The following is a 13,826-nucleotide window of genomic DNA, read 5'->3' on the forward strand; positions in this document are numbered from 1 at the left end:
GCGCCCCTGACCCACAGAAACTGAGATTAGTGTGTTATTATAAGCCACTAAATGTATATGCCTTGTTACGGTAATAACTAATCTGCCTCCAAATGTCATTCCTGTTCTATTTAGAAATCATGGTTATGAGACCCACCCTAGGTGTTTTTAATAAATGTGTTAATGAGGAGGCATGCCTATTATTATTTTTTAAATTTATTTTAAATTTATTTTTGGCTGCGTTGGGTCTTCATTGCGGTGTGTGGCCTTCTCATTGCAGTGGTTTCTCTTGTTGCGGAGCACGGGCTCTAGGCACACAGGCTTCAGTAGTTGTGGCACACGGGCTCAGTAGTTGTGGCTCGCAGGCTCTAGAGCGCAGGCTCAGTAGTTGTGGCGCATGGGCTTAGCTGCTCCGCGGCATGTGGGATCTTCCCAGACAAGGGCCCGATCCCGTGTCCCCTGCATTGGCAGGCGGATTCTTAACCACGGCACCACCAAGCCTGGCATGCCTATTATTAGGCCACTAATTTTTATATTAATCTTGAAAGCTTTGGGACTTCCCTGGTGGTGCAGTGGTTAAGAGGCCGCGCTCCCAATGCAGGGGCCTGGCTTTGATCCCTGGTCAGGGAAAGAGATCCCAGATGCATGCCGCAACTAAGAGTTCGCATGCTACAACTAACGGGCCTGCATGGGGCAACTAAGGAGCCCGCCTGCCGCAACTACAGACCCGGCGCAACCAAATAAAATAAATAAATATTTTTAAAAAAATCTTGAAAGCTTTATTTCCACATACACTCGATTCTTATTATTTGTGCTAGTTACGTCCTATAAAGTCGCTGTGAACACTGAACTGGCAAACACCGAGCCATTGATCCTGGGGGAAGACACAGGGTCAGGCTCCCACGAGCATCTTGTCACAACACTTTTGACAACTCATCAACATATAATCAGGTTTTCTGTGTGTTTTCTGTATAAAGACACGTTATTTAATATAGAGTTGGTCCATTCACAGTGATCTCACAGCCAACAGCAGTGTAACAAAAATTATCTACAACGAAGCTTGTCTAATAGAGGCACATCGCAGCCTTTGTGCACTTAGGAACGCTAGCCAGCACTCCAGCGCTATGCTTGGGGCCCTTTCAAACACCGAAATCACCACAAAAAAGCACAGAAATGTGAAAAATGTGCCACTAAATAGACTGCAGAAAGGACGCTTGTATACAGTGTGAGAGCTGAAACAAGAAGGCGCGTTGCCTCACCTGATCTGAGCTGAAAGGTGCCCACAGGGCGAGTCAGATCCTTTGCTGCTCTGAACACAAGCACGCCTGCCAACAACTGCGAAAGCACGTGAGTATTAGTTTGTGGACTACAAATAAATGTTCGCGAGTAGGTGAATTCGAAAAATACAGAATCCGCGAATACTGAGGCTCGACTGTAATTGGCTTCCTTTGTGATCCTGTGCGTTTCATTTTAGGCATTTACAAACATAATTCGGTGAAGGGGGTGACAGCCCTAAAAAGGTGACAAATTTCTGGCGGACAGGCAGATGAGGAGAAACCAGCAAAAAGGCTCAGAAGGAGCTGTGTGAAGAGAAAAATGAGAAGAGGGTGGTGTTCTGGATGTCTTGTGAAGAAAGATCATAGCTTTCTTCTGGAAATAGCTAGAAAGACTCCAGGACTATCAACACAGGATTAGGTGGAATAAATAAATCATGCAATAAGGGAAAAATATAATTAGCTGGAATCATATTTACAGGTATCCTCAAATATGCTGTATATTTAGGTGACAGGTGCTTGTAGGTACCCCAAATAAATATTTCTGGAATGAATGAATTGGTTCTTTCCTCAATTTATAAACCAGAGAGGTCTCCGAACCGAATCTCCTCTACTTAGAACTTTAGTTCTTGAGTGAAAGGACAAATCATTAAATACTTTAAAAAGTTTTTAATGTCAAAACATTTTAAACTTTTTTTTTTTTTTGGCAAAAACAGAGAGGGTGGGCACCACCCCACAGCCCTGAGTGGAATAGGAAGCCTTGGAAAAAGAGTGCAGGGACATGAGGTCCAATCTTGTAGCAGCTTCTGAGGAAAAGCTCAGTCCAGGGGTAAGTTCAAGTCCACAGGTGAAACTGCCAGGATGCCCCCCTGGAAGGGAAAAGTGGCAGAGCCCCATGAGCAGAGAGGCGTCCTCCACTCACAGCAGCACCCACACCAGCCCAGTGAGAGCAGAGGCGGGGAAGGCAAGGAACCAGAGAGGGGGAGGGGAAAGAGACCCAGAGAGAGGTGGACAGGGATGAGGGATGGAGACCCCAAGAAAGGCGCAGAGACTCGGGGTGGATGGGAACAGAGTCCTAGAAGGGGCGGGGGGAGACAGAGCCCCAGCGGGGGTGGACAGAGACTCAAAGAAGGGGAACAAACAGAGTCCTGGAGCTTTAATGATAAAGAGCCCTGGCTTTGTGTTAAAGCCCTAATTCCAATCCCCCACCCTGCATAAGTGACTTTCCCTCAGTCTCCATAAAACTAGGATAATAATCGAATCCCATAAGGTTGTTGTGGGGTTTCAATGGGATCATTCCACTAAAGTCCTTGGCTGAGTACCTGGCCAAGCTTACCCGTTATCATTCCTTAACAAATAAAATGATTTTACAAATAAACCAGCTTCTGCTCTGAGCTACAGACACTAATATCGACTGTCCTGTCATCATCTTGCTTTGAGGTCTCAGGGGTCTCTCTCCCTTAACTGGACCACCTCCGATCACCTCTGCCTCTTCCCCAAACCTGCTCCCCACCTTCCCCTCCACTCTGCTCTTCCTGGTCCCAGAGGACATCAGATGTAGCCCTGCAGCTGCTCAGGCCAGCATCTTTGGCATCATCCTTGACTCCTGTCTCCCATCCACTCCATGAGCAAAATCTGTCAGGTCTACCTCCAAATTAAATCCAGAATTCTCTACTACCCCGACCCTGGTCTGATCCACCCTCACCTTCTCCCTGGACCAGCCCACTCACCCCCTTGGGTCTTTGCCCTCTACAGTATTTGCCCCCTACAGTATTCTCCACACGGCCGCCAGAGGGCACCTGTGACCACCCAAGACAGCTCACATCCGTCTACTCTGAGCCCTCCTAGGACTCCTGGCTCACTGAGTCAAAGTGCAAGTTCTTACCTTGACCACAAGGCCTAAAGCCTTGCACGATCTGGCCGCCCCTCCTGCTTTCATCTCCCACCCTCTCCCCCTCACTAACCCTGCTCCAGCCCTATTGGCTGTCTCTCTGCTCCTCAAACGCACCTAGCCAGCTCCTGCCAGTCTATGAAGCAATGCTTACATTCTGAGAGCCTGGCAGTGATGAGGCAGGTGAGATGGTGCCCACTGAGCGGCGTGAGATTGGTATTCAGAGAGACGGGGACAGTTGCCTAGGTCACACAGCCATTACACAGGAGCTTAATCCAGCTCTGAGCCCAGCACTGGATTTAAAGCGGTGAGCAAGCAAGGTAAGGTGGGACGGTGTGGAGGTGGCTGCGATTTTAAATGGGGATCAGGGAAGGGCTCGCTGAGAGTGATACCTGAGCAGAGGGGCAGAGGAAGCAAGGCAGGGAGACACCAGGCAAAGGGCATTCCCGCAGGCAGTGCTGCACAGGCAGACAGTCACCAGATAATCACATAAATGTCAAGTACTTACAAGGATGATCCCATTTTAATCCTCACAATAACCCTTTGAGGTAGGTATACAATTCTCCTCCCTTTACGGATGAAGAAACTTGTTTCTAGCTCATAACTGTTAGTGTATACCAGAGTGGTTTAAGTTGGGCATAGCATCTGCACTGATCACTACAGTGCCTCGTGTACATTAGGTGCTCAATAAACACGAAACGGATGAATGGTGGAGCTGGGAGAACACCCGTGATGTCTGAAAGGCAGCCTAAGAGCCTCCCCGCCCACCTCCCCACCCACCCCCAATACACACACATACAATTACAATTACAGTTAGGTAAAGGGAAGCCCAGAGAGGCTTTAGCGGCTCACCCAGCCCCCGTGGGCCTGGATCCAGGGCGCAAAGCTGTGCACGTGCTCTACGCTGAGACCGGCCAGGGTGCCCCCCAGCCTGGCCACGCGCCGGCTCAGCTCCATGGCCAGGGCTAGGCGGGCCAGAGGCTCCGGGGAAGGCGGTGGGGGCCCGGGGCACGGCAGCGAGGGGCGTGCTTGGCTTGGGCGAGGGTTGCCCTCCCGGCTAGAGAAGAGCTCCACTAGGCGGCTGAAGGAACCGGCGGAGAGGCGGGCCAGCTTGCGCCGCAGGGCGGGGTCTGAGGCCAGCTGTGGGGCGGGGAGGGGAAGAGGCAGGGTCTGCCTCAGTCACACCCTCGTAGCCAGCCAATGGGAGGCTGGGAGGCGTGGCTTCAAGCAAGCTCTAGATACAACTGACGCCCTAAGCCACGCCCCTATCCAGCACATCTGCCAATCACAAACGAGACTATATGATCTCGGCCAAACTACTCACAGCAAGATGGCCTAGAACCGGAGAAGCCAAGCCACGCCCCTGCCAAGGCCTCGACAGCCAATCAGGACCAAGCCCTGTATTAGCTGTGTTCTAGCATGCTAACATTCTAGCCACGCCCCTGTGGGCTTCCCCGAAGGCCAGGCCAGTGACTACGGCAACCTTGCCTTCTACCAGACAATGAATATTATAAGGCCATACACTTTGCCCAAGCTCCTGACCCAACCTGATTCCAGGACAGAGTCACAAGCCACACTCCCTCCAGCAGTCCATTTCCCCCATGATCTAAGCAACGTCCCTATATAGTCAATCAGGGCTTCAGATTTTAGACAGCTGTCTTCAAGCTACCCCCTCCTCCCTTTCCCATCACCATACATTCCCTTACTGCCTCACCTCGTCCAATCTCCTTCCTAGAACAGTTTCTGGTGGCCACACCCCTCTGCCTTCAGGCCACGCCCCTTTGACGATCAAAGAACGTCACTAATTTAAGGTATTGCCCTGGCTTACCTGTCACTCACCCCTTCACTGAAGCCTTGTCCCACCTTCTCCCCACCTGACCATCCAATGAGAATGCAAATCCAGCTTCAAGTCCCAGTGCAGAACCATGCCGCAACTCCTATCCTAGCTAAGGGATGGAACAGACCGCCCATCACCTTCTGGTTGATGACTTCCGCCTCTTCCTCCAGCAAGGCCACCAGCTTTCGCAGCAGGGCTTCCTTCTCTGTGGGTGCGTGACCCTGTAATTCTGGGGGGCAGAAGAGAATTTGGCTGGGGGCAGAACCGTGGCGACCCTTCTACCCTCATCCTTCTCCAGGGCCCTTCTGCACCTCACCTGGGCTAGGTGGGGATTTCAGTTGCTCTTGGACCAGCTGTTCCAGCCGCTGGGCCACCAGGGCATAGAAATCTGGAGTAGCTGGGCCTGGGATGAAAAGAGCCAATGATGGGCCTTCAGGACATAAGGAACTTAGGGATTCTCTCCTCCCAACCACCTTGCCAGGTAGCAATGATTTCCATTTCAGAATGGGATAAATTGAGGCCCAGTGAGCAAACTTGGTAAAAGACCCTTTTACTTTTCCCCAAATTGGACTTCGAATGTTTGAGCCGAACTGGACCTTGAAGATTATTCCATCTAAGGAAGGCAAACACATGGCACTCCAGCTACTACCAATCTATCCCTTGCCCATTTCAGGCAACAACTCATCACAGAACTCTTCTCCCCAGCTGTGAAATCCTCTCCAAGCGAGCACTCCCAGGAGCCATTGCTAGTCTATCCAGTATCACATATGAGAAGAAACCTACTGGTCACTCTTGATCAAGTCCAGTATCCACCGCTCCCCCCATTCCTACTTTGCTACTGGAGAAAAGGATTCATGTAACCAAAACAGCCAGGGAATTGTGACTGGAAATCAGGTTTCCTGCCTCCCTAATGGGGGCACTGGTGGTTACAAAAGTCTTAGGGGCAAGGAAGCATGTGTGGAAAGAGAGAGATAACAAATAGAAAGGCACCAAAACGAAGTGAGGGAGTGGCATGGACATATATACACTACCAAATGTAAAATAGCTAGCTAGTGGGAAGCAGCCGCATAGCTCAGGGAGATCAGCTCGGTGCTTTGTGTCCACCTAGAGGGGTGGGATAGGGAGGGTGGGAGGGAGACGCAAGAGGGAGGGGATATAGGGATATATGTATACATATAGCTGATTCACTTTGTTATACAGCAGCAACACAACATTGTAAAGCAATTATATTCCAATAAAGATGTTAAAAAAAAAAAGAAAAGAAAAGAAAGAAAGAAAGGCACCAAAAGCCCTCCTGAAGCCTGCTCACAGAATTGACAGTTAGTAAACCAACTGGGGGTCGGGGGTGAGGGTAGGTGCTGGAGATCCCCCACAGCTACCCCCTTAGCTGAGTGATCTTGAACTAGTTCCTTATCCTCTCTATGCTTTAAGAATCAAAGCTGCCAGTTCTTGGGTGATCGAGGGAAATCTCTTACCAGGCTCTGAACCATAGCATGGCCGGAGGGGCAGGGAGCAAGGCCGAGGGGACTCAGGGGGAACTGCTCCTCGCCCCAGGGAGCAGGGAAGACATCTTCGAAGGCGGCTCAGGAAGTCTGTTGGCTCCTCTTGGGCAGGGCTCCTGGGGAAGGGGACCTCAGAGAGTGATCCCAAAGGCCCTTTGCAAGCAGTACCTTTGTCCTCCCACTGAGGGCCTTTTCCTGCAACCCCCAGGACAAGGAGTGGAGCCAGATATAAAGAGGGGGGGAAAGGAGACAGACTGAGTCCAGGAGCAGGAGTTGGAGAGGGGCCCACCCCAAATGCCGTTCCCGGAGGGAAGAGGGCAACTCCTCTTACCTGGGTGGGGTCGGAATGGGAGACCCCGCAGCCTCACCCCGCCTTAGGAAGGCAGCTAGGACCCTCAGCGTGTCCTCTCGGAGCCCCAGCTCTTCCGAGCCTGCCATGGGGGCACCTGTGAGAGAGGGAGCTGGAGGATGGACTCCAGGGTTCAGCGGGAAGTAGAGGCTGGGGGCCCAAATTCCTAGTCCCCGAATGAGGAGGGGACCAGGACTTGTGAGTCCCCAAAGAGGAAAGGGGCTGAGGGTCTGCATTCCCAGGTCCTTTACGGGAGTTGGGGGTCTGGGGGCCCAGACGCTTAAGTCTCCAGATGGAGAAGAGGGATGAGGAGGAAGACACCTTGATCCTGGGAGAGGAGAAGGCTGGGGATCCGGATTCTTGGGTCTAAGGGAGGAGGGGCTGGGGGCCTGGACTCCTGAGTTTTCGGAGAAGGGGGCTGGGGGTGTGAACTCTTGAGTCTAAGAGAGAAGGGGGCGGGGGCCTCAGACTTCTGAGTCCCAGAGGGAGAAGGAGGCTTGGGGACTTCTTGATTCTGAAGGTATATGCCAAGCTGCTCACGTCCGTAGAGGGTCGAGAACTACCAATCCCAGCAGGCTTCATAGCAAACATTCCCCTCCGTCCGTTACTGGTTCGCCGCGCAGCCTGCTGGGAGGTGTAGTTCCACTCTCTGAGGCTAGAATTTGGGGGACCCAGGACACTCGGATGTCGGAGAAGCGGGACTGAGTTGCCCCCTCCTGGATCCCGGCTCCCTCTTCTTCCCTCCTCACCTAGCCCTCGCTAACGTCCCGCTCACCTGGTCCCGGGCCCCGCCGCCGCCACCTCCTCCACTGAACTTGTATAAACTTTCTTTTCTTAGTTGAACTTTCCCGCGCCTGCGCCCTGGGCCAGGTTGGTGACGGCCCAAACGTAGAGGGGCGGAGCGTTGGGCCCCGCCTAATTTGCATGTGACGTTCCCAGCATGCCCGCGGTCGGAAGGCCTAAAAAGAGCATGGGGTTGGGGGGCGGCGCACCCGCTTATCGAGCAGCCTCTTTGGTTTTGGAGTCACCCAAACGACGGTGAAGTCGTTTTTATTTCAGGAAATCGATAGAAAAGGAAGCCCCACCTCTAAAGCTCAGCTGACAGGAAGTGGGGTGTGCAGCTGAGAGTTCGAGAGGTACGAAACCCCAAAGACAGGCGTGGCCGGGGCACTTGGCGCGCCCGACCCGCCACATAGGAAACATAGGTAACTGGCGAGTAGGTGGCGTTCAGAAGTGAGGAATCGGAGAAAGGATGGGTTTACCCTGCCAGTGGAGAAGGGGGGTTGTGTAGTCTGGGGGAAAGTGAAGCAATGACTGGCGCCGAGATCGGCCGTAAAAAAAGCAAACGTAGAAAAACTAGTGGAGAGGAGGGGAGAGGAGGCGTCTACACTGGGGGATCTAGGGGAGAGATCGACGGGACTCTGAGAATGGGAGGCGGTCCACTCTAGAAAGTGGGGACGTGCCCTGGAGGAGGGAAGCTGTCTGTCTGGGAGGGATTGTGGATGGTCTACGGTGGGAATGGGTGAGGGGATCATCGGGACGGGGGGAACTGTGGAAGGGGGTCTACCTTGGGGTAACTGCGGCAGGTAGCGGTCTACAGGTCACTAGCGTCTGCATTGCAATAACTAGAGGGAGGGCTCTACCTTGGAAGTGGGAGTACCTGCCTTGGGTGATGTGGGGGGAAGGAGGGGCTTTCAGTGGAAGAGGGAAGGTCTACACGGGCGCAATTGAGGGAGGTAGAGGTATCTACACAGAAGAAGCTGGGGAAAGGAGGGGGGTGTAAAATGGGCTTGGGAGGGAGTTCTCGCTGAATTAGAAAGCCTCGCTGGAGGATGGGAGAAGGTCTCCTGTTGGTACCCCAGGAAGATATAGGTGAGAGACCTGCGCCGTGGCCCGTGAGGGAGGTCTGGGTGCGGAACCCCCGGACGGGGTGGCCCTGGGAGGCCGCCTGTACCTAGGACCTGTTCTCTGCGCGCAGGCCGGACCATGGGAACACAAAAGCCTCGTATCCTGCCCTGGCTGGTATCTCAGCTGGACCAGGGGCAGCTGGAGGGCGTGGCCTGGCTGGATGAGAGCCGCACGCGCTTCCGCATCCCTTGGAAGCACGGCTTGCGGCAGGATGCCCAGCTGGAGGACTTCGGCATTTTCCAGGTGCGGGCGCGCCGGGCGGGCTGGACTCCGAGGGGGCGGGGTGGACTCCGAGGGGCGGGGCCGAGAAGGCGGGATTAGCAAGCCTGGAGAGGCCCGCTCTTATTCTGACAGACTGAGATGGGTGGAGTTAGAACGGGAAGGGGTGAAGTTAGTAGGATCCACGGACTGGTGTCGGAGAGCAGGCAGGATCAGAGCTGCCAGATTCCGGTAATAGAATCGGGAAAGTGAAGGAAATGCATCCTGGGGAGTTCGGGGCCCCCGGAGTGGGGCTCTTGGTTGTAGAATTTCTGGGGGCCGGTCTTGGACTATTAGAGGCGAGACTTGGCCCTGAAACTGAGGTTTCTTACCACCAAATTAGGATACACCAGTGGTGGTAAGCCGAGTTAGAGTGCGAGGGGGCGGGGTTACTACAGAGGGTGTCCTGGGGCAGGTTGGTGGCAGAGTTAGACACCCATTAGGACCTGGAAGGCTGGCTTAGAAAGCAGAGGTGTTTGAAGGGTGGTGGTAGGGGGATTCGGGGCGCAGAGAATCTGAGAGTTTGGGGATGGAACCTTGCCAAGTTAGAACGTGTCGGGGGGAGGACGATGTTAGGACAAGAGGAGACAGGGTTGGGACCCCTGGGGCAAGGTCTAAGTCATCCTCTCCACTATCTTGGTATCACTGGTCCCCTAGGCCTGGGCTGAGGCCAGCGGTGCCTACACTCCTGGGAAGGATAAGCCCGACCTGCCCACCTGGAAGAGGAACTTCCGGTCCGCCCTGAACCGGAAGGAAGCGTTGCGTTTAGCAGAGGACCACAGCAAGGACCCCCACGACCCGCACAAGATCTATGAGTTTGTGACCTCAGGTGTGCTGGAAGTGAGGCTTCACTTAGAGGGATGGGATTTCGAGTGTCCCCGGCACCCCCACTCCACTCCCCACCTTTCTCCACAGGAGTTGGGGACTTATCTGAGCCAGACACCTCTCTAGACACCAATGGCAGATACAGTACCTCTGATATCCAGGTAAGAATGCGCCCCGACCATCCTGCTCTCAGTCTCTGCCCCATCCCCTCTCTGCGTCCTCATGGGCCTATTCAGGCCTCATCTTCTTCCCCTGGACCATCACCCCAGGCTCCATTCTCTCCCTTGCAGTCTGTCCCCAACCTGACTCAGTGCTGACCCTGTCCCCCGACCCCCTGCCCACAGCCCTCCGTGGCTTCCCAGCATCCTCAGGAGAAAATTCAGAGCTTTCAGCAGGCATTCAAGGCCCTAATCCACCTTTCCAGGATTTAATAGCTTTCCTCCCTGTGCAGGGTTCTCTCAGCGTTTTGGGAACTCAGAACCTCTCTATCCTTGATCTTGCCGATGTCTGTGCCAGGGCAAGTCCCCTCTGAAATTCTTCCCAGCCCTCTCTGCCCAGGTCTTGCTTGCAGAGAGCCAGATCCTTGGGTGGAATTAGCTGCTCCCCTCGGGCCACTGTAGTGCCCGGCATACATCAAAGCTGTACATATTTTACTGTCTGTGCCCCAGGTTAGAAGCCCCTTGAGGGCAAAGCTCAGGTCTGTCTCCTCTCTGGGTCCCCACATCGCTGAGCACAAAGCTTGGTCCATGGGAAGTCTCCAGAAAAGGCTGTGGAAATACCTGGATCCTTTTTTTTTTTCCCTCTCCAGGAAGACATTCTGGAGAAGTTACTGAGTGACATGGACTTGGCCCCAGATGGAGGGCCCTCAAGTCTGACCATGGCCCCTGAGAACCCCCCTCAGCTCTTGCTGAGCCCCAACTTAGATGTCCCTGCTCCTTGCCCAAAGCCGGGACCCCCTGAAAACCCACTGAAGCAGCTGTTGGTGAGCGAGGAAGGTGAGCGCCAGCTGCGGGGTGGGAGGGGTCAGGGCTGGGCCGCAAGCCCCCTGACGTTCCCTCATCCTCTCTCCCCCTTCACATTGCTGTTGCTGCTCAGACTGGGAGTTCGAGGTGACCGTCTTCTACCGGGGCTGCCAAGTCTTCCAGCAGACTGTCTTCTGCCCGGGGGGCCTGCGGCTGGTGGGATCAGAAGCAGGGGACAGGACACTGCCTGGACAGCCGATAAGACTGCCAGACCCCGCGGCGTCCCTGACAGACAGGGGCGTGACAGGCTACGTGCAGCGGGTGCTGAGCTGCCTGGGCGGGGGACTAGCTCTGTGGAGGGCCGGGCAGTGGCTCTGCGCCCAGAGGCTGGGGCACTGCCATGTGTACTGGGCCGTGGGCGAGGAACTCCTCCCCAACAGTGGTCACAGGCCTGATGGTGAGGTGCCCAAGGACAGGGAAGGAGGCGTGTTCAACATGGGGCCCTTCATAGCAGGTGAGTGAGGCGGGGCCTCAGCTCTGCTGTGGAAACGGCAGGCAACGGTGGTTAAAAACTCTGGGGTCAGGAGGTTTGGGATCGAATTCAGACCCTGCTGCTCTGCTTGTGGTTGAACCTGTGGGTAGAAGGACTGGACTGCCCTGAACCTGTGGAGTCTGAGGACTGTCTCCTCTCTCTCACCTGCCCGGAGCTGGCAGGAGGCACAGGGCCCAGCGTACAGAAGGTGCTTCGGGGAATTAGCTGCCATAGTCGTTATCATTTATTACAATTATGGTGGAAAGACAGATGCAGGAGAAAGAAATCCTTTAGGGCTTTGCTCTCCAAACAGACCTTTCTGCAATGATGCAAATGCTCTGTATTTCCACTGCCCAATATGGTATCCACTAGCTACGTGTGGCTATTGAGTACTTAGGTGAGGTGAGTGCAAATGAGGAAGTGAGTTTTTTAAGTTTTATTTGATTTTAATTAGATACAATTAAAACTTAAATAGCCACGGTGGCTAATGGCTACATATTGGACAGCATGGCCTTGAAGGGTTAAAGCGCAGTAACCACCAACCACCTTATACTCCAGCATCACTGAGCATCCTTGGGGGAGTGGACTCCCCTCCTGGGCCTGTTTCCCCATCCAAGTGCTGAGGCTCCGGGCGGTGTGCGGGGAGGCCTACCTTCCAGCCCAGCCCTGATGGCAGGGAGGAGGAACATTTCAGCTTGTGCCAGAACAGGAGGGACTTCCCCCAAATCAACAGCCCCCCTGGTCATGGTGGCAGAGACATGTTGAGCTTTAGATCAGGGAAGAAGATGAGGATGTTACTGAGGTTTTCGGGGAGCAGGGAGGGGCAGGTAGAGGGTCTTCTTCCCATCCCTGACTAGGTTCCTGGGCCCCCAGATCTGATTGCCTTCATCGAAGGAAGCAGACGCTCACCACGCTACACCCTCTGGTTCTGCGTGGGGCAGTCATGGCCCCAGGACCAACCATGGATCAAGAGGCTCGTGATGGTCAAGGTACTGCAGCCCCAGGCTCCTGGAGCTGAGGGGTAGATCCTAAAAGGGAGGAGGTTGCTTCTGGGAACTACAATTCCCACAGTCCCCTCGGAGAAACTACAACTTCTAAGAGTCTCTGCAAGTACCAGTTCCTCCTCAGGAGCTTCTGGTGTCCCTCCCACGGCCTCACCCCCAAAGCCTACTTTGCGTTCTCCCAACCATGTGCAAGTTGGTGGACTGCAAGTCCTAGCAGGCTGGGTGCGGTACTACAGCTCCCAGGAGTCCTTCTCATCACAAGCTGCTCGGCTCTAGCTTCCAGGAACCCCTCAGCAGCCTCAGCCCTAAGACCCATTTCTGGCCTCCCTTGGTGGTGAATATGGGGAAAACTGTAACGCCCAGCAGCCCTGGGCCTAACGGTTCATCCTGGGTTACAGTGGGGGCTGTCGGGAATTGTAGTCTACTCAACCCATCCCCGACAGTAGATGGTGCTGGCTGTTTCCCCTGACTGTTTCTCCCCCACCTCCCTCAGGTTGTCCCCATGTGCCTCAGAGCCCTGCTAGACATGGCGCGGGTAGGGGGTGCCTCCTCCCTGGAGAACACTGTGGACCTTCACATTTCCAACAGCCACCCACTCTCCCTCACCTCGGACCAGTACAAGGCCTACCTCCAGGACCTGGTCGAGGACATGGACTTCTAGGTCACCGGGGAGGCCTGAGCCCTCAGCTTCCACCTCAACCAATAAACTGGTTCCGGCCATGGTCATCACTTGTCTGTCTGGTGTTCACTGTCCCTGGGCCAGCCCTGACCCACGTTGGGGGTTATTCCTTCTTAAGACCCGTTTATCCATCTGTGCAAGCCACTCATATCCTAGGTGCTCACTGCATAAAGGCCAGGCACCGTGCAGGGGGCAGCTGACACTCCTTACCTCTTCCCTGTGGCCTGGTGAGTAGGTGACAGTCACCCCCACTTTATAGACCAAGACACTGAGGCTTAGAGAGGAGCAAAGTTCACAAAGTAGGAAAATACAAGACAGGTCAGAATCCAGGTCTGACTCTAAGGTTGCCACTCTTTGAGGGCGGCCTTGGGGCTCAATCTGGAACCCCCATCTTGCCTATAAACAGTTCAGGCCGACATCCAGTAAGCACAGAGCCTTTCGCCTGACTGTCCTGCCTGTCAGGGGCCTTGGGTCCCCTCCCAACTCCTGCTAGGTGACCTCAGGCAAGTCCTTCTCCTTTCCAGGCCCTGGGCTCCCCTCCGTGTGGGCCTACGAGGGCCAGGTGTAACGGAGTTCTGAGCCCACCCCCAACCGCAGCCCACCCTCCCCCCGCGGCCTGGCTGCACCCAGCTCTCCTCACCGCGCCTGGGTTCTGGGCAACGGGGCTGACGGAGGCCAGCGCAGCCCTGATTCACTGTGTGGCCCTCGCTGCTCTGTGCCTTAGTTTCCCTCTCCATCTCGGGGGAGCCAATTAGATCACCCCAGCCGCATAGGACTGATAAAAAGAGAATCCAACTGAATGGAGGACAAAGATCCTGTTTCTGGG

General features: G+C 54.5%; 2 protein-coding genes across 9 annotated transcripts; one reads left to right on the top strand and one right to left on the bottom strand.

Moving 5' to 3' along the window:
* Positions 1–1,909: 1,909 nt before the first annotated feature.
* On the bottom strand, positions 1,910–7,780 carry BCL2L12 (BCL2 like 12). 6 transcript variants are annotated; one of them, XM_036833254.1, is made up of 8 exons: positions 7,608–7,714; positions 7,373–7,459; positions 6,815–6,929; positions 6,457–6,599; positions 5,298–5,384; positions 5,119–5,210; positions 3,997–4,284; positions 1,956–2,122 (listed from the first exon to the last, which is right to left on the bottom strand). In XM_036833254.1, the coding sequence occupies exons 3-8, from the start codon at positions 6,919–6,921 to the stop codon at positions 2,072–2,074; spliced, it is 768 nt and encodes a 255-aa protein (XP_036689149.1). In that variant the 5' UTR covers positions 6,922–6,929; positions 7,373–7,459; positions 7,608–7,714; the 3' UTR covers positions 1,956–2,071. The 6 variants fall into 6 exon arrangements, with proteins under 6 accessions (XP_036689147.1, XP_036689149.1, XP_036689150.1 ...); XM_036833255.1 differs by having other exon boundaries at positions 7,373–7,456; positions 7,608–7,625; XM_036833252.1 differs by lacking the exon at positions 7,373–7,459 and having other exon boundaries at positions 1,910–2,122; positions 7,608–7,736.
* IRF3 (interferon regulatory factor 3) lies at positions 7,780–13,050 on the top strand. Of its 3 annotated transcripts, none has more exons than XM_036833236.1 (8): positions 7,780–8,037; positions 8,811–8,983; positions 9,656–9,827; positions 9,914–9,984; positions 10,632–10,818; positions 10,919–11,299; positions 12,191–12,306; positions 12,815–13,050. In XM_036833236.1, the coding sequence occupies exons 2-8, from the start codon at positions 8,819–8,821 to the stop codon at positions 12,980–12,982; spliced, it is 1,260 nt and encodes a 419-aa protein (XP_036689131.1). In that variant the 5' UTR covers positions 7,780–8,037; positions 8,811–8,818; the 3' UTR covers positions 12,983–13,050. The 3 variants fall into 3 exon arrangements, with proteins under 3 accessions (XP_036689131.1, XP_036689132.1, XP_036689130.1); XM_036833237.1 differs by having other exon boundaries at positions 7,780–7,968; XM_036833235.1 differs by lacking the exon at positions 7,780–8,037 and adding an exon at positions 8,418–8,704.
* Positions 13,051–13,826: the final 776 nt, after the last annotated feature.

Source organism: Balaenoptera musculus, chromosome 19, assembly GCF_009873245.2.
Source record: "Balaenoptera musculus isolate JJ_BM4_2016_0621 chromosome 19, mBalMus1.pri.v3, whole genome shotgun sequence".
In the NCBI taxonomy this organism is placed as follows: Eukaryota; Metazoa; Chordata; class Mammalia; order Artiodactyla; family Balaenopteridae; genus Balaenoptera; species Balaenoptera musculus.

Bases quoted from the DNA above. Each gene is read 5' to 3' on its own strand.
- BCL2L12 (XM_036833253.1), bottom strand. From the start codon at position 7,758: ATGCAAATTAGGCGGGGCCCAACGCTCCGCCCCTCTACGTTTGGGCCG. The intron at 6,915-7,607 runs GTGAGCGGGACG...CCCCCATGGCAG, and splicing joins GCGGCGGGGCCCGGGACCAG to GCTCGGAAGAGCTGGGGCTC. The intron at 5,385-6,456 runs GTAAGAGATTTC...TTTTCATCCCAG, and splicing joins ATGCTATGGTTCAGAGCCTG to GCCCAGCTACTCCAGATTTC.
- IRF3 (XM_036833235.1), top strand. From the start codon at position 8,665: ATGGGAGAAGGTCTCCTGTTGGTACCCCAGGAAGATATAG. The intron at 8,984-9,655 runs GTGCGGGCGCGC...CTGGTCCCCTAG, and splicing joins AGGACTTCGGCATTTTCCAG to GCCTGGGCTGAGGCCAGCGG. The intron at 9,828-9,913 runs GTGTGCTGGAAG...CTTTCTCCACAG, and splicing joins CTATGAGTTTGTGACCTCAG to GAGTTGGGGACTTATCTGAG.